The 26,976-nt window shown below is 39.2% G+C and overlaps 1 protein-coding gene and 1 long non-coding RNA gene across 6 annotated transcripts; one reads left to right on the top strand and one right to left on the bottom strand.

Moving 5' to 3' along the window:
• Positions 1-995: 995 nt before the first annotated feature.
• On the top strand, positions 996-21,862 carry ZNF510 (zinc finger protein 510). Of its 5 annotated transcripts, none has more exons than XM_015243578.3 (7): positions 996-1,060; positions 2,688-2,978; positions 3,782-3,840; positions 14,755-14,881; positions 15,166-15,261; positions 17,274-19,934; positions 21,486-21,862. In XM_015243578.3, the coding sequence occupies exons 2-6, from the start codon at positions 2,909-2,911 to the stop codon at positions 18,971-18,973; spliced, it is 2,052 nt and encodes a 683-aa protein (XP_015099064.1). In that variant the 5' UTR covers positions 996-1,060; positions 2,688-2,908; the 3' UTR covers positions 18,974-19,934; positions 21,486-21,862. The 5 variants fall into 5 exon arrangements, with proteins under 5 accessions (XP_015099064.1, XP_072815254.1, XP_072815250.1 ...); XM_072959149.1 differs by lacking the exon at positions 996-1,060 and adding an exon at positions 1,387-1,472; XM_072959150.1 differs by lacking the exon at positions 996-1,060 and adding an exon at positions 2,045-2,187.
• Positions 16,603-21,693, bottom strand: LOC107034052 (uncharacterized). Its single transcript, XR_001459574.3, has 3 exons — positions 21,598-21,693; positions 20,253-20,333; positions 16,603-16,759 (listed from the first exon to the last, which is right to left on the bottom strand). It is a non-coding gene; the product is annotated as an uncharacterized lncRNA (long non-coding RNA).
• Positions 21,863-26,976: the final 5,114 nt, after the last annotated feature.

Raw genomic sequence — 26,976 nt, forward strand, 5'->3', positions numbered from 1 at the left:
TGTGCACACAAATTTTAAGCAAGTTCATCCCTAGGAGACATATAATATGCATAATAATAATTTCCTTATTTGAGTTAGATGTACTTGCAGGTATTGCTTTTTCTTTTTTTCCCCCAGATATAAACTCTGAGGATTAGATGTTATTCTTTTATGTTAATTATAGTCTCCATTTTCTAGTTTTTGTTTCATTTTACATTGTTTTATTTATAAAAGCTGTTTATATTATGATAAAATTAATTGTCTATCAGGACACACAAAATGGGGCCCACATTGCAAATTTAAACCTAAGTCAGCTAGCACTTAACGGGGCACGTATTACTGTCAAGGAAACTGAACATACAACGATCACAGTCCTCCAAATCAGCTTCAGCTAGCTTACTTTAACCTAGAAAATAGGACCTGTCTTAAATGAAAGTCTCTGACCTCCTAGCCAATCATGTCTTGCTTCTCCGTTGCCTCTTGCCCTAAACGCCTCAGAATAGTGTTCCACTGCTTGTTTCCAGAGATAAAAATTCTTAACATTTTGCTATTTGCCTTTTCTAGTTACTTTTACTACAAATAGATAATACAATGCTAAGTACTTTAATATGCATTTCTTTAAAACGTAAACTTACCCACCTAATCCCAAGGTACACCAAATAACAAAAGTAATGATAACTTCTCTTAACATTTCTAATATCCAATCCAAATACAAATTTCCCAAATTGTTCCCAAATGGCTTGTTTCCTCCGGAGGATCACTGATCGAGGACCACACACAGGATATAATGTAATGTCACAGTTTAACCCATAACCTTTGGGGCTTTGGTAGAATCTGGGCTCCATTTATCAGCACCGACTGTTAACAGCATCTGAACTGCTCCTTAACAGTTCCCCTAGCCACACACCCAATTTGCGAGCGGCTATGGGGTTTATGGGAAATGTAGTCTTGAATGCTGCTGGTTATCGCGCAGCATTCTGGGAACGGATATCCGGGGCTTTTCGCTACGCCTGCGCAGTCAGTCCTACTTTCCTGCTTCCGGCGTCCCCCGACTTGCGGGCCCGGAGGCTTCGCTCCTCAGGTGAGGACGGTTTAGGTCTGGGGCTCCGGCGTGAAATGGTTGGGGAACGCCAAGCCCCGGGAACCCTGCTTGTCCCAAGGCGGGACTCCCACGGCCTGTCCCCGAGCCAGGCCTGGAGGGAAAGGCGAATGGCGGCGGGCTCCGGGCACCGGCTGGGCTGAGTCGTGGTCAGAAACGCTCGGTGCGGGGGCGGGGACCCGACTGCAGCCGGGCCTGGGAAAATCCCTTGCCCGCGGCGGGCGGGGATTATGCGTTTATAATATTGTGCATTTATAATATTGAGCGTGAACCTGCCACAAAGCGTGCGCCGGCCTTGGGTCTGCGGTGAGCTCCCGGGCTTAGGAGCCAGAAGGAACGAGTAAATTCCGCCTCTGTCACTTGGGCGCTGTCAGGTTTTTCATCAAAAAATAAGGTTATTAGTAAAAATTGCTTCTTGTCTTCACTGGTCAAGCATTTAGTCAAGTGCTAGATAATCTGCACTAATTAGTAGTTCATAAGCCAACAGGTAATGTTGGCTCCCATTGTATTTAGAAGACCCTTTGTTCTTTTCATTTAGTATTTAATCCTCACAACCACCCTACTTATAGGTATAATCCTATCCTTAAAGTATAAGAAGAAAATTGGCCCAGAGGAGTGGAATTACAGACCCAGGGTCACAAACGTGAGGAAGCTACAGTGTAAATACAGATACGCTTTACTCCCTGGTTCAGGCTGTTCGTAATATCCTGCCTACCCAAAACCCAGCGTTGCAGCCACGACAGTACTTGCAGAGTGCCTTGCCCCCAATCCCCAGGATTGAATTATAAAGTCATTGTGAACTGAATCTCACTCTGTGACAAGTGTGTTTATTCTGGGGCTTATGGGTTAAGACTAAGGCACCTGGCAACTTTGGCACTGTCCAGTCTGTCTCTGTCGTCAGAAAGCACAGTTGATGCTCTAGAGTGGCGCTGTCCAGTAGGAAGATAAGTTGAGCCACTTGTATAATTTAAAATGTTCTAATAGCCACAATAAAAACTAAGAAACTTGTGAAATTCGTTTTAAGAACCTACTGCATTTATCCCGATGTATCAAAGATGTTACTTCAGCATGTGGCAGTAGCCACATCTCAGGTGCTCAGTAGTGATGTGGTTAGTAACTGCAATAATGGATAGAAGAGTTCTAATGAATTCCAGGAGAATCAGATTTCTGGGAGGGTGTAGCTCAAGTGATAGAGCACATGCTTAGCATGCACAAGGTCCTGGGTTCAGTCCCCAGTATCTCCACTAAAAATAAACCTAATTACCTACCCCCCACCAAAATAAAATAATTAAATAATAAATAAATATTTTTTTAAAAAAAGAATCAGGTTTAAGGCCTATACAGGTGGTTCCCAACCAGGGCGATTTTGCTTCTCTGAAAAGCTTTGGAAATATCTGGAGACATTTTGGGTTGTCACAACTGGGAGGAGAAGTACCTGGTGGGTAGAAGCCAGAAATGCCACTTGACTTCCTACAAAGCACAGGACAGCCTCTCTCCCCGCTCACCGACCCCTATTAACAGAGTTATCCAATCTAAAATGTCATCAGTGTTGAAGTTGAGAAACACTGCTCTGTATGAAAGATTCAACTAAAATAAATTTGTTTCCTAGGCCTAAGTCTCAACACCTCTGGAACAAAGCAGCTCTTCTGTGGCAGGAAGGAGAGAGCCCTAGGGACAGGAGTCCCTCTGGAAGAACAGCCCATCTGACAGGGACTGCCCTCATCAGAGCTTCAGAGCAGATGCAGAAGAATCCAGGAAGGAGCAGGTTGTGACTTGCTCCGCCAGAAGCGGTTCTTAATCACCTTGCCTAGAGAGAGCTAGACTTGGGTGATGTCACCACATCCAGAAGCCATCACGGACTGTGTGACCATGGAAACTGTGGATCAGCTTGCGGAAGGTGGTGAGTGGGGTCAGAAGGGGTGGATGACTGACAGACTGCATGGGTAAAGCCACAGCCAGAGGCAAGGAAATTCTATCCTCAGTCCTTAAATAACCCCCCACTTCGTTCATTCTTCGTCCTTTCCATATTCTGAGCCACTCTCACACCATGTCCATCCCATATGGCATCTAGAGATATGCTGAGGCTTCCTTTATCCTGAACATATAGAGTCACAAAACGGTAACATAGGAAGGGATTTCTTAAATTAAAACCTTAAAAAAATACATTTAGCTTGAGATGTACGTCCCCTGGTCACCGAGGACAGAGCTAGGAGCAAAGCACAGTGCTGTTCATTCTGTCGCAGGTAAGTCACTAAAAGTGTCTTATCAAAAGTCTTTGAGAAATTACAACAAATTAGAACAAAAAGATTTTAAAATATTTTGCCACTGAACATCTTTTTGTTCAGAGTTTTCTACTGATTTTCTAACTCAAGGTATACATAATATTAATAGGACATTGATATTAATCCTCTGTTTTAATTTTTGTTAATTGGAGAGAACATAGATTTTTTAAATCGGTAGGAAAATAATTTACAGTCACCCAGTGAAAAACAGCAAGGTTACGGCCGCGTGATTGTATCAGAAATGTACATCTTCACAGAGTGCTTTTCTCTATATGGTGCTTCCTGCCCCTTTTCAAAGATCAACAGAACAGTTTTCCGTAGAAAGACCTTTTCCCCAACTAGTCTGATGAGATTTCTAGGCAAGTGAATACAGAAGCTCACCAGACCTCTCCTAACTCCATTCCTCTTTCTTTACCCCCAGCTTATCCTTCACAATTCTGTACATTCTCCCAAGAGCAGCAGAAAATGAACATATCTCAGGTGAGTTACTCATTAACACCCGTCTTATAAAGGATTTTATAGGTGGTTAATTAACATGGCAAAGTAGGTGTAGAAATGGATCGGGATTATTCAAGGAAGACAATAGAAAAGCGGGTGGATGGCACAGCAGAGCTGGCAGGTGAATAGATGCGGATCCTCTCATGTCACAGCTTTTCCGAAGCACAGCTGCACATTTCTTCTGACCTTTCTGGTAGTCATGACAGAGAGACAGACAGACAGTATTTGTTCACAGATTTGCACTCATGAGCAGCTTAAACCAGACACCCCTCGTGGAATCTTAAGTCATCAAGGTCAGGAGAAATGTCTTTGTTGGTCTCATGTAGGTGACAGTGCAAATCTTTGCAACAACAGCCCTGAAAAGAATTCCCCTGGAAGTGAAGGGCAGGCTGCCGCAGAAGGGCTTTTGCTAACACGGGGGTTCAGGTAACTAAAACAAGCGGAGGTGGACAGTTTTCCGATCGTCCTGCTGGATCCAGGGATGATGCTTAGACTAGCTAGGGGCTGGCAGGAATGGCCTGAATGCTCACGTCCTTAAAATAGCTCTCCAGAAATATTTCTCTCAAATGCTTGTCATAAACAAGTTGTTCAGCAGTTTAAAGTCTGTTCTTTAGCAAATATTACCATGCTTTCCATCCACACTTCAGTCCACTGCGTGAGGCCTCGGTGTCTCTTCATGTGCCTGTGACCTGCGCTCACCAGTGAGCTAATTACAGTCAAATCCAATGGGTCTCGCCCAGTCCTTACCTCACTAGACCTGTCTGCCGTGCCTTACTCCCCCTGTCTGTGCCTCTGGAAGGCCTCCTGCGTTAGTGTGTGTGACATTTTCCTCAGCCACTGGCCTGCCTCTCATTTCTTTCATAGAGTCATCTTCCTTCTCCTGCCCTTTCACGTCTCATCTGTGAGTTTCCATTCCTTCCCACTATTCTTCTAACTAGTCTTGACTCATTTCATTCCCTTCCTGGTTTTAACAAATGAGGGTCTGCAGCCCACCCTGACCAATGGCACTTTTTGTGATGTTAGACATGGTCTGTATCTGCAGTGTCCAGAATGGTGACCACTAGCCACATGTGCCTCTTGAGCACTTGAAACGTGGCCAGTGTGGCTGGGGAACTGAATTTTAATTGAAGTTTTAAATAGTCACAGGTGGCTACCACACTGGACATAATTGACTCAACATTTCTCTTTAGGTATCTAAAAGGTGTCTCCAGCTCAACTGATTCAAAGAAAAAATTAGTATTTATAGCCCTTCCCAAACTAGTTCTCCTCAGCTTTCCCTATGGAGGATACAACCCCATTCAGCCAAGCACCCAGGCCACAAAAATGGGATGCATCCTGGCTCCTCTCGCTCTCACTCACTCAGCTCCTGCCCCGTGTGGTCTGTAATCATGTCCGGCTGCTTCTCCTGTCCGTGTGGGTCAAAGGTAACAGTTTTATATGGTTCAACTTAATGTGTTCTCCATGCGTTCCCACTTCATTCCTCCTACTGCTCTCTCGCCTGAACTGGTGGCATAGCTTCTTTACTGATCTGTCCCACCTCCTTCTTCACCTGCTCAAGCACGTCTCCCACAGGGGTGGTTCATCTAAATGCTAATGAACTGCTGTCTTCATCCATCTGTAAATCACTTCAGTGGCCTCTCATCGCTGTATAATAAAATTCCCCGTTTCTCAGGATAACATTCAGGTTTTGAAGGCATTACAGCTTCCATTTCGTCTTTTTACTTTACTGCTGCTCTGACTTTCTTGACAGTTTTTTATTGAGTGGTCAGGAGGTGACATGGGCTGTAGTTACAGCTTGAACAATATAAATACTTTTCTTTCTTAATGGTGTTTACAATCTAGTGGGAAATACGACATTAAAAGTTTAGTAGAAAACTTCATTCTAAGGAAAACTTTATTTAGTTTCTTAAACAGACCCTACTGTCCCTGACTCTGCCTCATATCACATTTCTCATTGTCGTCTCTTGACTGACCTTTAGACCCGTCTTCATTTCATGCACTTGGTGTCATGGACTGATTTGTGTCCCCCTCGAAATTCATATGTTGAAGCCCTCACCCCGGATGTGATGGTATTTGGAGACAGGGCTTTTAGGAGGCAGTGAAGGTTAAGTGAGGTCATGTGGGCGGGGTGCTAATCTGATAGGATTGGTGGTCTTAGAAAAGGAAGAGAGAGACTTCATGCACAGGGCCCAGGAAGGCCACATGAGGACGCAGTGAGAAGGTGGCACCTGTAAGCGAGGACGTCACCACACTGAGGCCCTGATCTCGGACTTCCAGCCTCTAGAACTGTGAGGAAGTAAGTGTCGTTTAGGGCCCCCAGTCTGCGGTATTTTGTTATGGCAACCCCCTGCAACTAAGTCGTTTGGCTCTTTACTTTCTTTTTCTTTTTCTTTTTAGTTGTAAAATATAGGTAACATAAAATTTACCATCTTAGCCAATTTTTAAATGTACAGTTCGGCAGTGTTAAGTACATTCATATTGTTGGGTGCCCAGTCTCCAGGACTCTCTTCATCTTGCAGAACTCTACATTATGTGTCCATAAAACAGCAAATCCCCCACTCCTCCCTCCCTTCAGCCTGTGGCAGCCACCATTCTGTTTCTGTGAATTGCACTCTTCATATAGGTGGAATCATACAGTGTTTGTCTTTTTGTGATGGCCTTATTTCACTTACGTGATGTCCTCAGAGTTCATCCATGTTGTATCGTGTCAGAATTTCCTCCCTTTTGAAGGCCGAATAATACTGCATTGTATGTACAGACTGCATTTTGTTTATCCTCTCATTCTGTGATGGACACAGGTTGCTTCTACCTTTTGGCTATTGTGAATAATGCTGCTATGAACCTGGGTGTACAAGTACCTCTTCAAGACTCTGCCTTTAATTCTTGTGGATACATTGTTGGATCATGTGACAATTCTATGTTTAATTTTTCAAGAGACTGCCCTACTGTTTTCAACAGTGGCCACATCTTTTTACATTTTCACTGGCAGTGCACACGGGTTCAAGTTTCTCCAGATCCTCGTCAACACATGCTATTTCCTGTTTTTCTGATAGTAGTCGTTCTCATGGATATGCAGTCTGGCTCTTTACTTTGGACCTGTCATGAGCCAGCTATGGTTGCTTCATCGAGGAAACAACGCTCTTTTCTTTCCCCTTGCCTCCCTCTGGGCTAATTTCCACTCCTTTTCTGAATTTGCACAGCACCCTATCTCTCCCTGTCTGCACTTCATCCTTCGGTGGAAATTACCTGATATGTGTTTGTCTGGTTAGCCCGTTAGCTTCAAGATCTTGAACTACTGTGGGTTCGTCTTCATAGGCCCTTAAGTTTCCCAGATGACATTGCTCATTAAACTCTCTTCCTAATAAAAAATTGTCCCCTCTATATACAGAACACGACCACCATAAGAATTTGGATTCAGTCTTCTCAGACCACCACTTCATTTCTCACAAGGTAGAACTGGTGCCGTCCGTACCTCCTCCTGTGCACACTTGTCCTCCTTGTGACAAGTAGCCCTGATCTCCTGAGTGAAGGACTCTCCCAGAGGAAGTTTTCCTGACTTTCCCTCTGTATTGTGCTTCCTCTAATATGTGCTCATTTTAGCCTCTTCGTCTTTAAGACGGTATCTACTCTGGTCTCTATGTGCTTGCAAGAAGGACTAAACTTTTGTGGACAAATACAGTCCCCTGGGAGGAGATAATTCGCAGGAGATACTAGGAATAATCTGACAATTTCCTCTGCATACATGGGAAACAATTAAGTCAGGAGTAGAGGAATTAGCTGATTGATCGTTCGAATAGAATCAGTATCAGGATTTGCAGTTTGTCAAAGAAAAGACAGATTGGTGGCGTAGGTTCCCTTGATCAAAGGCAGAGAGCTGACAAGGATTGCGTCAGGCCTGAAGAATGGGTGGGATTTTAGTTGTTGCAGAGTACGAGGAGGTCACTGCGTTTTGAGAGAATGACATGACGTGGACTAAACAAGGCTTACGAGGTCCAGTAAGAATTTTGCCTGTAACACTTTGGACTTCTTCTTAGGGAACAATAAGAGGTAGAGGTGGAGAAGATGTTGGGACCAGACTCGGTGTATCGGTTTGCTGTGGCTGCCATAATAAAGTGCCACAGACCGGATGGCTTAAACAAGAAATGTGTTTTCTCATGGTCTGGAGGCTGAAAGTCTGAGATCAGAGTCTGGACGAGTTAGGTTCCCCCTGAGAGCTGTGAGGAAAGGATCAGCCCCCGGCCTCTCTCCTTGGCTTGTAGATGACTGTCTTCTCCCTGTGTCTTCACGTGATCTTCCCTCTGTATGTGTCTGTGTCCAGACTTCCTCCTCTTACAAGCATTCTCTGGTCAAACTGGGTTAGGGCCTACCCTGATGACCTCGCTGTAACTTAGTCACCTCTGTAAAAACCCTGTCTTCCAAATATACTTAAAGTGTGAGGTGCTGAGGGGGTCAGGACCTCACCATATAAATTTGGGGTTAGACAAAAGCCCCTAACCCTAGAAGTCCGTGGATGCCATCCTTCAGGGTTTGGTTTCATCATGAGTTCTAACATATGGCATGGGGAAGAAATTCCTGTAATAAAAGCAGTTTTATTTTTAATCTGGAAGTACTGGCAGAACAGGAAAGACATGGAAGGGGCGGGGTAAGAGTCCGTATGACTCGAGAGCTTTTCTGACAGGAGGGCAGCATGGGAATCCCTCTTGTAGAAAGAGGTGCATGAGAGCTGGGATTGTGCACGGTTTCCTGTATTTTTTTTAATCATTTATATTTCTTTTTTCTTGAATCAGTTTCCTTCCTTTTTGCTAATTTTAAAGGCTTTTTAATTATTAAAGAATTTATCCTTTTTTCCTGACATATTTGACAAATATTTTTCCCTATTTCGTTCATTGCCTTTGGACATACTTTGTCCAAAGTTGACTGAGTTCTTTGATTTTTACTAGTGGTATTTTGAGAAATTTTTAAAATACAGAAAGATACAAAGGGATAACAAAATAGACATGGTCCTACTTTCTGAAATTATTAACTATAAAATTTTGTTAAATTAAAAAAATTTTATTTAACTGAGGTACAGTTTTAATACTAGTAAAGTGAACTCTAATTGTGAACTGAGTAGATTTTTACATATGCATATACATATAATTCACCACCCAGATTAAGATAGCAAATATTTCCAACACCCCTGAAGTTTCTTTCGTTCCTTCCAATTTCAAGTTAATAATCACTGCCTCCTTCTGCACTTCCTTCCACTATTCTGAATCTCCTTTATCAGAAAATAAACTTCATTTTTGAACATTACATACATGGAATCATGCAACATGTAGTTGTTTTGAGGGGAAGGGTTGGTCTGGCTTCTTTCACTGTATGTAACATTTTTTAGCTCATCAATGTTGCTGTGTATTTTAATACGTTTTATTACTAAGCAGCGTTCCACTATATGAATATATGGTGTTACGCTCACTGTCTTGTTGGTAAGCTTTTCATTTGTGTTTTTTCCAGTTTGGGGACTTTTATGAATAAAGCTGCTGTGAACATTCCTCTGTGTCTCTTGGCATATCTTTATTTCTCTTGGTTATACCTAAAAATGGAATTGCTCGGTTCATAGAATAAACATACATTCAGAGCTAATACAGTACAAGTGTTTTTTAAAGTTGTTGAACCAGTTTATACATCCACCTGTACCAAAGTCTCACCAACACTTGATCCTGTTGGCGTTTTTGATTTTAGTCTTGTATACTGGTCTCTCATTGAGATTTACAATTTGATTTTCTGTGATATGTTCCAGCATTGAGCACCGTTACTTGCGTTTTATGTAAAGTCCTCGTTCACTTCTCTGTTTTAATTGGATTATTTGCTTTTATCTTATTGATTAGTTGGAGTTATTTCTGTATTATCAATACAGTTCATTTGCCAGATGCACGTATTGCTGATGTTTTTGGATTCCATGGCTTGACTGTTTTTAGTGTCTTTTGGTGAACTGAGTTCTGAAATTTAATAAAGCTCAGGATCAGTGTCCTCTTTAACGATAGTTCTTTGAGTGTCATGTTTGAAAGATCTTTCCCTACTCCAAGATCATGAAGATACTCTCCTGTGTCGTTAGTAGTTGCTTGATTATTTGAGCTTGACTCACCCGGAATTACTTTTGTATATGGTACGAATTAAGTATCAAGGTTTGTATTTCCATATGGATGTGCACTTGCCCTAGCACCGTTTGTTGAAAAGACCATTTTCTGTCCACCGAGTTGCAGTAGGAGCTCTGTTCAACCAAGTGACCATATATATATGTGGGTCTGTGTCTACACTGTATCCTCTTCTTTGATCCAGTGATTTTTCTTTTTTGCCCATACTGCACTTTTGTAATTACTGTTGCATTACAGTTAAGTCATGAAATACAGTAGTGTGAGACTTTGAGTTCTACTTCTTAAAAAATTTTATTGGCTAATTTAGGTCCTATGTGTTTACATAAAAATTTCATCAGTTTCTACTGAAAATCCTGCTGGGGTTTTTTAGAGTACAGGTGAAGTCTGACATGTTTCATTACATTTACTCCTATGTATTTGATCTGTTTTGATGTTGTTGTAAATAATATTTTAAAATTTCATTTTCTAGTTGTTGGTTTATTAAAATACAATGGATTTTTAATACTGATCTTGTATCTAGCTGTTTTGTTACATTCAATTATTAGCTTATTTAGGTAGACTTTTGGATTTTAAATATGTCTTTTGCAAATAAAGAAAATTTTGCTTCTTCCTTTTCAATCTTTGTCTTTCATTTCTTTTTATTTTTCCAGTACAATATGGGATACAAGTGATGATAATAAACATCCTTTTCTTCTCCCTCACCTATGGGGGAAAATACTCAATAGTTAACCATTTTTACCAGTCTGATTTTAACTGTAGGGGTTTTTTTTTGCACATGCCCTTCATTAGAGTGAGGAAGTTCTCTTTCTGTTTCTAGTTTGCTGAGAATTTTTTATCACACATAGGTATTAAATCTGGTCAAATGCTTTTCTGCATCTAGTGAGATAATACAATTTTGTTTCTTTATTCTGTTAAAGGGGTGACCTGCGTTGATTGATTTATCAGTGTTTAACCAATCGTGCCTTCCTGGGATGACTCACACCTGGTTGTGATGTACTATCCCTTAATATGTCTCTAGATTCAATTTGTTAACATTTGAATAAGTATTTTTGAGTGTACATTAATGGAGAGATAATTGGCCTGAACTTTTCCTTTCATGTCCTGGTCAAGTTTTGCCATTAAGGTTATGCTTTCATAAAATGAGTTGAGAAATGGTTCTTCATTTTCTGTTCTGTGGAAGAGTTGAAAATTGCTGTTATTTCTTCTGAAATGTTTGGGAGAATATTACTAGTAAAGCGTCATGGCCTTGGGGGTTTTTTTAAGGCTGTTTTAAAATTATGAATTCGATTTCTTCGATAGAGAAAATCTGAATAATCCTATTTTTCTGGTTTCCTTTTTAAAATAGTTTTATAGAGATGTAATTCCCATACCATACAATTCACACATTTAAAGTATACAGTGCAGTGATGTTTAGTGTATTCACTCTTGTGCAGTCATCACCACAATTTCAGAACATTTTCGTCACCTCAGAAAAAAGCTCTAAACAGTTACCTATCCTCTCACCTCTCCCAGCATACCCCAACCCCAGCCCTAAGCAACCAGTAATCTACATTTTGTCTCCGTAGATTTGCCTAGTGTGAACATTTCAGACAAATGATTTGTATGTGGTCTTTGTGACTGAGTCTTTCGCTTTGTGTAATTTTCAAAGCTCCATTATATGGATATGCCGCATTTTGTTTTTCCATTCAGCAACTGATGGACATTTGTGTGGTTTTTACCTTTTGGCTGTTCTAGATAGTGCTCCTGTTAACATTCAAGATATGTATACACACACAAGTTTTTGTATGAATGCCTGTTTTTTATTTCCCTGGGAACTGAATCTACAAGTAGAATTGCTTGGTTATCTGGTAACACTTACGTTTATCTTACTTAGGACTGCCAAACTGGTTTCCACAATTACACCATTTTACATTCCCACCGGCAGTGCACTGGGGCTCCAGTTTCTCCACATTGTCACCACCACTGTTACTTTCCTTTTGATTTTGATTTATGGCCATCTTAAGTGAGTGTGAAGCAGTATTCATTTGGGGCTTTAGGTTTTGATTTGCATTTCCCTGATGACAGCTTTGAGCATCTTTTCACGTGCTGATTGGCTATTTGTGTATCTGGCTTTGGAGAAATGTCTATTCAAGTTCTTTGCTCATTTTTAAATCAGCTTGTCTTTTTGTTGTTCAGTTGAAGAGTTCTTTATATATTTTGACATTTATGACATATATAATTTGTGAATATTTCCTCCCATTCTGTGGGTTGTCTCTTCACTATTTTGATAGTGTTCTCTGATAACGCAGTTTTTAATTTTGTTGAAGACTTTTTTTTGTTTAGTTTCTTGTGCTTTTTGTGTAACATCTAGGGAAATATTGCCAAATCCAAGGTCATGAAGGTTTATGCCTGATTTCTTCCAGAAGTCTGATAGCTTAAACTTTATATTTAGATCTCTGACCCATTTTGAGAAATTTTTGAATCTGTGGCATGAGGTAAGTTTCCAGTTTTATTCTTTTGCATGTGGCTATCCAGTTTTCCCAGCATCTTTTGTTGAAAAGACTACCTTTTGCTATTAAATGACTGTGGGTTTCTGTCTGGACTGTCAGTTCTATATTCGATGGACCCATATGTCTGTCTTTACACTAGTACCACCCCATCTTGACTACTGTTGCTTTAGAGTTAAGTTTGAAATCAGGAAGTACAAGTCCTCCAACGTGTTCTCTTTTAAGACTGTTTTGACTGTTCAGGGTCTCTAGCAATTTCATGAGTTTAGGACTGACATTTCTGCAAAAAGGCCATTGAGATTTTGATAACACTTCATTGACTCTGTGTATCACTTCGGGGAAAATTACCATCTTAATATTAAATCTTTCAGTCCACTCACATAGGTCATCCTTCCATTTATTTAGATTTTCTTTAATTCCTTTCAGCAATGTTTCCTAGTGTTGGGTGTACAAGTCATGCACCATCTTGGCTAAATTTATGCTTAGTATTTTATTATTTTTGATTCTATTGTAAATGGAATTGTTTTCTTAAGTTTTTTATTGTTCACTGTTAGTGTATAGAAATACAAATGTTTGTGTTGATCTTGAATCCTGAAAACTTGCTAAGATTGTTGTTAGCTATAAGTTTTTTCTAGATTATTCAGTGTTTATATATATATATATTTATACATTAGATTATGTAGTCTGAATAGAAGTAGTTTTACTTCTTTCTAATTTTAAAGTCCTTTTAAAATTTTTTGCCGGTTTGCTCTGGCTAGAACTTCCACTACAACTGCTAGAAATGGTTACAGTGGACATCTTTGTCTTATTCCTGACCTTTGAAGGAAAACTTACTATGTTTTAGCATTGTATATGATGTTAGTTGTGGATTGTTCTATGTGCTTCTTACTGTGTTGAGGAAGTTCCCTTTTATTCTTAGTTTGTGAATGTTTTTATCATGGTGCTGGATTTTGTCAGATGTTTTTTCTGCATCAGTTGATATGATCACGTGGTTTATTTCCTTCTTCTATTACTGTGTTTACTATGCTGATTGAATTTTGCTGAGTCACTTTTCTCTTGTTGCTTTCAAGTTTTTTTAAATTGAAGTATAGTTAGTTACAGTGTGTCAATCTCTGGTGCACAGCATAATGTCCCAGTCATATATACATATATGTGTGTGTGTGTGTGTGTGTGTGTGTGTGTATACACACATATATTTGTTTTCATATTCTTTTTCATTAAAGGCTATTATAAGATACTGAATATAGTTCCCTCTGCTAGACAGAAGAAATTTGTTTTTTTATCAATTTTTATATATAGTAGTTAATATTTGCAACTCTCAGACTCCCAAATTTATCCCTTCCCACCCCCTTTCCTCCATTAACCATAAGATTGTTTACTATGTCTGCAAGTCTGTTTTGTAGATGAGCTCATTAGTGTCTTGTCTTTTTTTTTAAGATTCCACGTATGAGTGATATCATATGGTATTTTTCTTTCTCTTTCTGGCTCACTTCACTTAGAATGACAATCTCAAGGTCCATCCATGCTGCTGCAAATGGCATTGTTTTGCTCTTTTTTATGCCTGAGTAGTATTCCATTGTATAAATATATCACGGCTTCTTTATCCCATTCTCTGTCGATGGACATATAGGTTGTTTCCATGTCTTGGGTATTACATATCGTGCTGCCAAGTTTCATTCTTTGTCTTTCTGCCCTTTTTGCTCTCTCCTGTCCTCCTCCATTTTCCTTCATTCTTTTTACTGTTCTCAGATTGGGTCATCTCAATAGATTTATGTTCAAATCGGCATATTCTTCTGCCTGTTTAGATATGCTCTTGATCCATCTAGGGGATTTTTCTCTTCAATTACTGTACTTTAAAATAGTTGATGAAAAGTCTTGGTCTGGTAAGTCCAGTGTCTAAACTTCCTTAGAGACAGTTTTTACACTGTTTCATACGTAGTTTTTTCCCCCCTGTATAGAAGCCATACTTTCTTACCTGTTTGCATGTCTCAAATTTTTGTTGAAAACTGGACATTTACAATATAATGTGTACTTTGTAATCAGAATCTCCCCCCCACACACACACAGCTGTTCTTACATATTTGTTTAGTGACTCTTTTGGCCTAATTCTGTAGAATCAGTATTCTTTGTCACGTGTGGCCACTGAAGTCTCTGCTCCTGTATATTCATTTGTTTTAAGCTCTTTACAGTAAGCATAAGAAATGTTTTCATGTGTATTTTGTGTGTCATCTAATTCTGAACCCTTCAGACTGAACAGAGATGTGCTCTTGCAGGCATCAGTATCATTCAAGGACGTGACTGTGGAGTTCACCGAGGAGGAGTGGCAGCAAATGGGTCCTGTTCAGAAAACCCTGTACAGAGATGTGATGCTGGAGAACTACAACAACCTAGTCTCAGTGGGTGAGCTTATAAGCATGACTTACCCTCACAACTCCATGTAGAAGGCATTTCCTTTTTGTGCACCAGTTTACAGGAATACTTTAGGTGCTAATGTTGTTTTGCCTTTTCACTCAGGAGTATAATGTAGCTAAGCCCTGGTGAGAAATAGAAAGTGTCTGTGTTGTCAACTCCCAGTGATAAATTCGAAGGAAGACCTTCAGGATACTGTTCCAGAAGTTTTTCCACTTTTGGAGACTGAAAATCTCATTATCTGGCCTAAGTACTCCCTTGTTGCCTGTTTGTAGTTAACTGCATTTTCAAACCAGAGGTGATCTTCAAGTTGGAGAAAGGAGAAGAGCCTTGGTTCTCAGAGGAAGAATTCTCAAACCAGAGCCACAGAGGTGAGTTACTGAGCACTAACAGAATTTTGTAGGGTAGTCAGACTCCAGGAAGACAGTTTAGCAGTGAACACCTTTGCATTTCAAGACTTTTCTTACAAGCCTCAAAGGTACAAGAAGCACCAGTCAAAAGAAAGTGATGAATAAACTTAACTACATTAAAATTGAGAGTTTTGTTCCTAAAAGATATCTTTAAAAGGATGAAAAGACAGGGCACAGAATAGCACAATATGTGTACAGTACAAGTAACCTAGAAAGGATAAGCATCCTGAAAGTGTGAAAACTGCAAGTCAGCACAGAAGAGTGCAGCAGCCCGACTGAAATACAGGTGAAGGGCTAAACAGGAACTTTCAAACAGCCATGCAACCTTTCAAAATGTGTTCAACCTCGTTACATTTCACGGAGTGTAAAATAAAGTATAAGGTGAGATAAGTGACACGCATGATATGAAATGAGATTAACAGATCTGGCCACGGCAAGTCCCAGTGAGGATGTGAAGTATTAAAAGACCCTTATTAACTGACTGAAAAGGTAAACTGATAAAATCTCTGTGCAATCAGGAGGATGTTACCAAATACAGCTGAAGTTTTGCACACCTGTAACCAGGCAGTCATTTTCAACTGTGTCCCTTACAGAGAGGCATGATGGGATTCTCTAGAATGAGTAAAACGATGTTTATGACAATGTTGCTTATTTTTGCTAAAGGTTGGGTTCCTTAGCAACAGAATGAAGGAATAGTTACTTCTTAAGGGAGAATTACACAGTTATATGAAGTCTTACACAGTAATTGCAGACAAAATATTAAGCAAAAATATAAATATGCATGTATGGTTACATTTATGTAAATGTCAGGGAACAGACAAAACTCAGTTCTAGTTTTAGGTGGTAAAACTACAAGGACAATTAGGATTGTTAGGAGAGTGGTAAGCTCTTCAGCATGAGGAAGTTGTACCTGGGCAGGGATAACTGGGGATTTTTCCATTTATGTTCTCTTTCTTGACATGGTTTCTAATTCCATGACTGTTCACTCTTTACTGTGAAATTGCACGTATAAGTTTTACGCAAATATAAATTGTTTCATGCTTAACAGAGAGTTGAAGAATGAGCCAAAAGTAACAGGTAATATTCACAATTTATTTAAGCCATAAATGATAGGCATCTAGAATGCATAAAGAATGTGGATCTTTTTTAAGTATCATCTTTGCATTAAGGCCTTCCATGAAACTCCACTTAAAATTGTATTCCTCATATGAAACTGAAATGTAGAAATTTTGAATGAGGTGATCAGATTCACTTATCTTCAGTTTTCATAGATGGAATAAATCAAAGTAACCACAGCCAGAATTGAGCAGTGAATCTAGTTTAATTGCAAGAATCAACTTACTTTTCATCAGTTTTACACTTGTTTGTATTTCTGTGACTCGCAGCTGCAAAATGGGTTAAATCCTCCACTATTAGTTCTTCATTTAATTAAGAGGAAGTTGCTGCTGTCAGTTGGATTCTGAAGGATTGAATGGAAATAAGGAATGCTATCAAATTGAAGTATGAAGACTCTTGAGCATTCGACCACTATAGCCTAATGTTGGACCTCTATTGTAATTTACTTCCTCAAACCAAGCCACTCCCCTGTCGAGCCTAGCCCGTCAATGCCCGTTTTCTCCTAATTGTTGTTATTCTGCTCAGGTTTATAAGTCCTTGTTGTAGTCACTGTCTGGTTTTCCTGCTCCCTAAAATAATCACTCCCATAAAAGTCAAATTTCTCTCCCTTTTCCACCCAGGTAAGAAGATCCAGTTTATCACAATCCAAATACAAACATGTATTTACAACCATCAGCATTATTTTTTAAAGGAGAGTGAATATGTAAATTTCCTCTCTCGCTCTCTCTCTCACACACACCCCCTAGTTATGTTGAGAAACAAAAAAACTGACATGTAACATAGGCTGTATGTTGATAATCCCCACCCATATGAAATGTTAAGATTCATATAATGTTTATACAATGTTTCTGTTTTAGATTACAGAGACAACAATGTAATCAGAAAGAACAAGAAAATCAAAGGCAAACACTTGCAACAAGTAACATGTGGCAATAATAAACCATTGACTAGAGAGGAAGACGAAGTTTTGAGAATACCATTTAATCTGCACGTTGCTCCTGTTTCCTCCACAAAAATGCCCTGTAGATGTGACTCAAGGGGAGTTAGTCTGCAAAATATTTCTCAATTTATCATTAATAATAGGACATACTCAACAAAAGAGACAGATTGTTATAATGTATGTGAAAATTTGCCTCTCAAAATTAAGTTTGAGAGAACTCATACTGGAGAGAAGTTTCATGAATATAATAAAAATGGAGAAACCCTCCATTATAAGGAAAATCTTTCTGAGCATCAAAAATGTCAAACACTGAAGCAAGCTTTTGAATTCGATGAGATTGAAAAAGCCTTCTATAATGAGGCCGCCTGCTTTAAACGTCAGAGTGCTCCCACAGAAGAAGAATCCTGCGAAGATGATGAATTTAGGGAAAACTGTGATAAAACAACTCTGTTTGACCCCAGAAGAACTGGGACAGGGGAGAAACACTCTCATCTCAGCCAGTGTGGGAACTCCTGTGAGAAGCTGGCTGTCAAGGAGTTCAGTAAACTTCACATGACTGTGAAGTACTGTGAATGTACTGCAAGTGGGAATAACTTCGGCAGGAAGTCACACCTCACTCAACCTCAGGGAGCTGTCCCAGAAGAGAACCCACCGGGGTGCAACGGCAGAACACAAACTGGGTCACATAAGCCCTTTGAAAATCAGGAAAATAGGAGGTCCTACCAGACAACAGCCCACAAAGTGCGCCAGAGAACTCACTCTGAAGCAAAACCCTATCAGTGTCCTGAGTGTGGGAAGTCCTTCTGTCAAAAAGGACACCTCATTCAACATCAGAGAACTCACACGGGAGAGAAACCGTTTGAATGCAATGACTGTGGGAAAACCTTCTCCCAGAAGTCACACCTCCGTACACATCAGAGAATTCACACAGCAGAGAAGCCCTATAAGTGTAATGACTGTGGGAAAACATTTGTCCAGAAGTCAACCCTCAGGGGGCATCAGCGAATTCACACAGGAGAGAAACCCTATGAATGTTGCGAATGTGGGAAAACTTTTGTTCAAAAGTCAACCCTCAGAGATCATCAGAGAATTCACACAGGGGAGAAAGCCTTTCAATGTAATGAATGTGGGAAAACGTTTGGCCAGAAATCAAACCTCAGAATACATCAGAGGACTCATAGTGGTGAGAAAACTTATCAGTGTAAAGAATGTGAAAAATCCTTCTGGCGAAAAGACCATCTCATTCAACATCAGAAAACGCACACAGGAGAGAAGCCGTTTAAATGTAATGTATGTGGGAAAACTTTCGCCCGGACATCAACCCTCAGAGTTCATCAGAGAATTCATACTGGGGAGAAACCATTTATATGTAACGAATGTGGGAAAAAATTTGTCCGGAAGGCAATCCTTAGTGATCATCAGAGAATTCATACAGGGGAGAAACCCTTTCAGTGTAATAAATGTGGGAAAACTTTTGGCCAGAAGTCAAACCTCAGAATACATCAGAGAACTCACAGTGGGGAAAATTTTTCTGAATGTAATGAATATGGAAAATTGCATAAGAAGTCAATCTTAAATGTATGCCAGAGAACTCAGGGAGCAGAAAAACCCTATTGATACAAGAATTATGGAAAATCCTTCTGGACCAACCCATTTGACAGAAAATTCACACGGGAGAGGAACATATTTATATGAATATAGAAAGACTTTTACCCAATACAAAACCCGGAGAGTAGTATCAGAATTAACACAAACTTCTATTTCAAGGGACTACGGAAACCCTACCGGATGGAGTCATGCCCTGTTCGATCACTCACACCACATGTGCTGGTAATCTTCCCATTCGTAGGAATTACATTTTCCTTCTTGGTGCACAGCTAATCTAAATGTCGCGATCTCCCTTTGATCTGAGTGGGGTTTGGGCCTGCCTAGTGGACTGTGAACGCTCCTGTTGTGTGCCACACCCAGCTCTTGACGAGTTCAAGGCCTCCCTGGTCCCAGCAGCATCTCAGCCAAACTTGAGATAGTTGCAGCTGTCCCTTAGTGGGGACGTGTACCCCGGACCTCGCTGCATGGAGCAACGCTCCTGGCTCAGTAGGGCCCTCGATTCATAGGAACCATAACTGGGCCTGATGGTCTGGCCAGTTGAAACCACGTGGACATGTGACTATTTGCCCTCATGCCATTATGCAGACCCCAAAACTGCATGATGATGCAGCTGCTCCAGTCACTGGGCAGAACACGAGGATGTTCTCAGCTCTGGCCAGGATTCCCTTTGATGAAACTTGGTGCATTGTCACTGGCTCTTGCCCTCTTACTGTGCCTAGTAGCTATTTGACGTGTCTGTTGTAAAATTATAGGCCTAAAAAAGAACCCCTGTGTGGTGCCGTGAACTGTGGGGGGAAAAGTGACAGCTGCTGAGCACAGGGTGGACTCACATGGTAAGAGACTATTCTCTGGTAAGACTGACTGGAACCAAGCTGCCGATCAAGCCCCCACTACCCTGATAGCCAGCATTGCTACCTGGACCCACCATCGTGCTAATGGCAAAAATTCGCCACCTTACCCTGGATACAAAGTAAGAGTCTTTATATATATCCAGTGCCTCTTTTGATGTCATTTGATAAAAGGATGACAGTTTTTTTCTTCTGGATTAGTAGCCAGTGCTCCGTATGCCATTTGATCAGTTCGCCCTTTTCTACTGATTTTATATCTTCATATACTAACTTGTCATTTGTAAAGATACTGCATATGGCTACTTATGACCCATTTCCAGTGTTCTTTTGTATTAGTAACATTCTCCTATGAACAGGGATGGCACATACCTCTTATGAGCCAAACTACTCTGTCTTTCTGGTCTGACACTGAATCAAGTTTAGAAAAGGGGAATACTTACAAGGACTTTGGGGATGTAACATCACAGGCCAGTTACACTGTTAGCTCCAGAGCTGCCAGCAGCCTTGCCAAGGAGATTCACCTGTAATAAGATCATGTCCAGTTAATACTATATACCCTGATGAGAGATGACTGTGTACTCCATTTTATAGCAGTTGGTAATATTATAAGGAAAGTCATTCTTTGATACAATTTTTCTCAGTTTAAGAAACTTAAGAGTCATCTTCATGCCTTGTTTAAAATGTTTTAGGATTATGATTGGATTTGCTATTAAGTTTGGGATCATCTACCCACCAGGATGGAACCAATTCACCCAAGTGGCCTGAATGGGAGGCCAGGTGACAAAAGTCCCACAGTGGCACTTAGGCTTCATCTGCTGCCCCCTTGCTGGGGACACCCACCACTCCACATAATACGTTATTAACTGGAGGCTGTGGTCTGTGCTGGAGTCACAAATGCCCCATTCTCCCTGCCTGGTTGACCTCCCTTCCAAGTGCTAACTTTTATTCCAGTAGGTGGGTCCCTCGACCAGGTACTGGCAGTCAGTTTTCTGTTTGCCTGCCTTCCAAGGGTCTTCAAGCTAGGAAGAGAAGCCTCCAGGAGGGCAGGAATTTGTATCTGTCTCATTCACAATGTGTCCCAAACATGAATAGTCCCTCTGCATATTGAGCACTCAGAAATACTTGAAGGTAGAATTATCAAAGTAATATCTGAGCATTTTTTTCTTTTGATGCCTCAAATTATATTTTGAGATAATTCATCATTTATTGTAAATAGTTAAGGGAAGTTATTGCTGTAAGCTCCCACTCAGACTTGAATATTTTCTAAAGTCGCTAAAAGAAACATAACTTGTTCTTAATATTCAGAAGTGTACGGTACTGTTCTTCAGATATCTTGCAGCCAAGACAATTTATTTTCAATAATCTAGTATTCCTAGTTCAAAATTATGTGTACAAATCTGTTGGGTTTTATTAGCACCGGAGAGTACAGACTGTGGGGAGGGGCAGGGGCAGGTGGGGGGCTTTGCTTCCACACAGATACTTCTTAAGTACACGTTCAAGCAAATGTGCAAAATGGTAATAATGACAAATTGGCTTTTCAATATCAACCAAATGGGAAAGCAAAGTAATTATTTCTTGGGATCATCTCTTTAATCCATTACACCAATAGTTCCCCTCACTTTTACTTCCACATCACCCTGCTGACAATTACAAGAAGGTTTTTATTTTCTCAGGTTCAAGAGTCTACCTCCTAGGAGACATGTCAGACCCCCACAGAAGGACTGTGACACCTGTTCTGATCTGCCTCCATGTTTGTCTTTCCTTGCCGGGTGAATAGTGCCTTACCTCTCACATTCAAGGTCGCTCTGGAGGCCCAGCAGAAGTGCTGTATACTGCCCTTCTACTCAGGCAGCTTCACATAACCAGGGAGGAACAAATCTTTTCTTGTTGAAGGCAGTATAGTCTTCAAGTGCCATTAACCTCCGTGGTCAACTGGCTAGCTTAGTGGTCTTCCAGTGTTTTAAGGAGCTGACTGTAAACTGACAACAGTATAATTAGCTTAATTATCAGCTCACTGGCTTGATACCCAATGAATAAACTTAAGAAACTACCTGGCCTGACTTTGTGGCAATTCTACGTGTGTGTGTGTGTGTGATCCCCAAAAGTACTGAAAAAGTTCAAACAAAAACTAGTATATGAATGTCATAGCAGCACTACTCACAGTAGCCAGAAGATGGAAACAACCCAAGGGTCCATCAGCAGATGAATGGATAAACAAAGTGTGGTGTATCTGTAAAACAGAATACTATCCAGCCATATAAAAGGAATGAAATACTGACACACAATACAACACAGATAAACCTGGACACATGCTAAACTAAAAGAAGCCAAACACTAAAGGTAGACTTCACAGAAAAAAAAAAAATTTCCAAGGTATAACGTGACATTACATGGTAGAAGGCGCTACCCACCAGGAATACAGGAGTCCTGTATGCATAAAACAACATCAACATACATGAAGCCAAAACTGAGAAACAAATTATTATGGTTGTTGAATTCAACATCCCTCCCAGCAATTGATAAGATCACTAAATAGAAAATCAGCAAGACTATGAAAGAACTGAACAGCACTTCAAGCAATTGAACATAATTAGCACTTTACAGAATAAGCCACCCAGCAACAGAGGAATATACATTTCAAGAACAAATGAAACACTCAATAAAACAGACCATATACAATGAAAAACTGTAAAATTTCAAAAATTGGTATCTTCTGGCTATACTGAAATCAAACAAGAAATGAATAACAAAAAGATAAGAAAGTCTTAAAACACTTGGAAATTTATACTGAAACCAAACTAGAAATAACAAAAAGATAAAGTCTTAAAACGCTTGGAAATTAAACAACACATTTCTAAATATTCCATGGGGCAGAGGAAGTTGCAAAGGAAATGAAAACAATTTGAACTGAATGAAAAGGAAAAAACTTGTTAAAACTGCATTAGAGCTAAAATAATGCTGAGTGAGAAATTCATACTGCCAAAACTTAACATTAGAAAAGAAGGGTCTCAAATTGATAGTCTAAGCTCTCATCTCAAGAAACAAAAACAGCAGAGTGAAATAAATCCAAAGCAAGCAGAAGCAAAGAAATAGTTTAAAAGCAAGAGTCAATCATGTTGAGAACAGGAAATCTAAGAAACCGGAACTTCATCCTTTGAAAAGAGAAATAAAATTGATATAACTACTGTGACTAGGAAAAAAAAAAAAAAACCAGGATACAAATTACCAAATTCAGGACTGAAAATGATGATATCACTATACAAATATTAAAAGGATATTCAGGGGACACTACAAAAAACTATATGCATCAATTTGACACTTTGTGTGAAACTGACCAATAGTGAGATTAATATCTCAAAGCCACAAATTACTAAAACTCACTCAAGATAAAACAGATAATCTAAATTTTTCTGTAACTATTAAACAAATAGAATTCAAAGTAAAAAAGCCTTCCAGAAAAGCAATATTCAGGCCCAGATGACTGTAATCAAGAATTCTTCCACATTTAAAGAATTAGTACCAGTTCTACCCAAACTCCTTGAGAACAGGAGAGAATACTTTACAACACACTTAGGAGGCCAGTATTACTTACACTAAAACATGACAAAGTTTAAAAAGGAAAAAAGAGAACTAAAGTTATATCTCTCATAAATTTATATTTTAAAATCCATAAAAGTTTATTAATCAAATCTAGCAATATATACAAATATCACAACAAAGCAGAATTTATTCCAGAAATGCCAGGCTCATTCAACATGTGAAAACAAATTAATGTAATCCACCATATTAAACTAAAAAGAAAAATGACATCATATCAATGCAGAAAAAGCATTTGACAAAATGCAATTCCATTTAATGTTTAAAAAAACACAGCAAATCAGGAATAGAGGAGAATGTCACCAACTTGACAAAGATCATCTATTGAAAACACAGCTAACGTACTTAATAACAAAAGACTGAATGTCTTCCTCTCAAAACAAGGACCAAAGCAAAGATGTCCATTTTCATCATTCTTATTCAACATAGTACTGGAAGTCTAGCCAGCACAATAAGTCAAAAAAAATGACATATAGGTTGTAAAAGAAAAATATAAAGTTTTACCTATTTACATATGACATTAATTGTCTATATATGTACAAAATCCCAAGGTATCCAGAAAAAAAAGCCTAAAGCTAAAAACTTCCTAGAATTAATAAGTTAATTAAAGGTTGCAGGTTACAAGATCAACACAAAAATAAATTACATATCTATTTCCTACACACACACACACACACACACACACATATCTAAACCTAAAACCCAATGCAGAATTTCCAAATGGATCAACAGCTTTCAATATAAAATATAAAACTAAAAAACTTTAGAAAAAATGGTAAATATTTTCCCCAAACTGAGTCATGGCAACATACTCATGATAAATAGAAGATAAATACAGAATAGAAAATTGATACACTGGACATCAAAATAAAACATTTACTCTGTGAAAGTAAGAAGATGAAAATACAAGCTACAGACAAAATGATTTGCAAACTATATGTCAGAGGACTTTGCATCGCAACTATAGAAAGAATTTTTAAAATAGTAACAAAATAACCCAGTTAAAAAATGGACACAAGGCATGAAAAGAATCTCTAGCAGTGAGAATACACTGATGCCTACTGCGTGATTTTTAATTTTCTGTATACAGTGATGTTTTGACATCTTTAAAAACCCTTTCTGGCTGAGAAAAGACTGCTCTTCCTGGGACAGGCCAGTTCTTAAACAGCAAATGATTCAGCTGGGAGCATGCCTTTGATGATGCAAACTATCCAGAGTTAAACCTCATCTAGCCACACACCCCAGTAGGCAGTATTCTTTACCCTTAATCATCACAGGGCCAGGAGCCAGGCAACTTGGAATCACCCCTATAAAGACCACCAGATTATTCAAAGTAGCAATGCTAAACTCCTCACTCTGCCCCTCTGGCCAAGGCTTTCCCCTTTCTCCCACCTGCTGCTGCCTTACCAAGCCTGGCGTTACCCCCATGGCCCTTGTGGTGGGCCGTGCCTCTCACTTTTATGGGAACTGTGGGAGATATTAAACTTTTCTTTCACATTGACTTCTTCGTGTCATCAGTCACCTCCATAAGTTAAGACCCACACACAGAACAGAATGGCACATAAATGCAAAGATACTAAAGGCATCACTTGAAAATAGGGAACGGCAAATTAAAACCACAATGAGGTACCTATTAAAATGGCTAAACTTTAACCCCAGTGTTCATAGCAGCGCTATTTACAATAACCAAGACATGGAAACAATCTGAACGTCCATCCACAGATGACTGGATAAAGAAGTTGTGGTCTGTATCTACAATGGAGTACTACTCAGCCATAAGAAAGAATAAAATAATGCCATTTGCAGCAACATGGATGGACCTGGAGATCATCATTCTAAGTGAAGCCAGCCAGAAAGAGAAAAATACGATATGATATCACTTATACATGGAATCTAAAAAAAAAAAAAAAACCCACAAGTGAACTTATTTACAAAACAGAAAGACTCATGACATAGAAAAACAGTTACCAGGGGGAAAAGGGGTGGGAAGGGATAAATTGGGAGTTCGAGATTTTCAGATACTAACTACTGTATATAAAATACATAAACAACAAGTTTCTACTGTATAGCATAGGGAATTATATTCAATATCTTGTAGTACCTATAATGGAAAAGGGTATAAAAACAAATATAGGTATGTATACATATGACTGAAACATTATGCTGTACACCAGAAATGGACACATTGTAAACCGACTATACTTCAATTTACAAGTGGTAAAAAACAAAACAAAACAAAACAAAAAACCAAAACCTAAAGTTTAAAATACTTACAATAACATGTGCAAACAAGGATACAGAACAAGTAGATTTCTCACATATTGTTGATGGCAATGAAAAATGGGAAAGGCACTCTGGAAATAGTTTTGCAGCTTCTTACAAAATTAAACATACACTTACCATACAACCAAGAGAATTCTCACTCCTGGGCATTCATCATAGAAAAATAAAAAATTCATGTTCATGCAAAAACCTGCACACATTGTTCATATCAGATGTGTTACAGTTAAAACTGGAAACGCAGATGTTCTTCAGTGGGTGAATGTATAAACAAACTATAGTACATCCACATTATGTCTTGTAGAATATTATGCAGCAGTAAAAAGGGTGAACTGTTAATATGTACAACTTCAATGAACCCCAAGGGAATTATGCTGAAAGAGGCCTGTCTAGAAGTTATATGCTATATGATTCTATTTATATGAAATGACAAAATTATAGAAATGGATACCTGATGGAAGATACCTTGTATTTTGATTGTGGTGGTGGTTACGTGAATTTAAGCATGTGCTTAAACTGACAGGCAAAACTGACAAGGCTTTAGCTAAGACTCACCAAGAAAAAGAGGGCTCAAATTCAGAAATAAATGAGACGTTATAAATGACACCACAAAAACTCAAAGCATAATACGAGATTACTATAAACAATTATAACTCTGTGGTGATGGATGTCAACTAGATTTATTACAGTGATTTCACAATATATATGTACATCGAATCATGTACACATGAAATTAATGATACAAGTCAACTATATCTCAGTAAAAGATGATTTTAAAATAAATGGGAGAAGTTGCATAATGTAATAACTGTTGAAATAAAAAGTTTATAGACTGTTAGAATTGTGCCAATGTACCTTTCCTGGTTTTCATATTGTACTACAATTAGGTAACATCAGGGAAGCTGTGTGAAAGGTACAAGGACCTCTCTGTGCTAGCTTTGCAACTGCCTGGGAATCTACAATTATTTCAAAATAAAACACTAAAAAAAAAAAAGCTAATTGATCCTATCAGTGGGATTTGCTATTATTCATAAATGGATCTTGCAAACAATTCAGATTTATCCCAATAATTCATGGATAAAAACCCTAAGGCCCTGCATGTGTTTTTACTGGGAGAGAAACAAGGGGAGGGGTGGGCAGAAATGTTGGAAAGGAATCCACTTTCCTCTGGGCGGTTCTCTCAGTGTTCCTCTCTTCCTTTTGGTTTATGTAATATAAACTTTGCCGCGTATGTCAAAGCAGCAAACTTCAGAATCTCTGAGCCAAGCAACAGGATGGAATTTCATA

This window comes from Vicugna pacos, chromosome 4 (genome assembly GCF_048564905.1).
Source record: "Vicugna pacos chromosome 4, VicPac4, whole genome shotgun sequence".
In the NCBI taxonomy this organism is placed as follows: Eukaryota; Metazoa; Chordata; class Mammalia; order Artiodactyla; family Camelidae; genus Vicugna; species Vicugna pacos.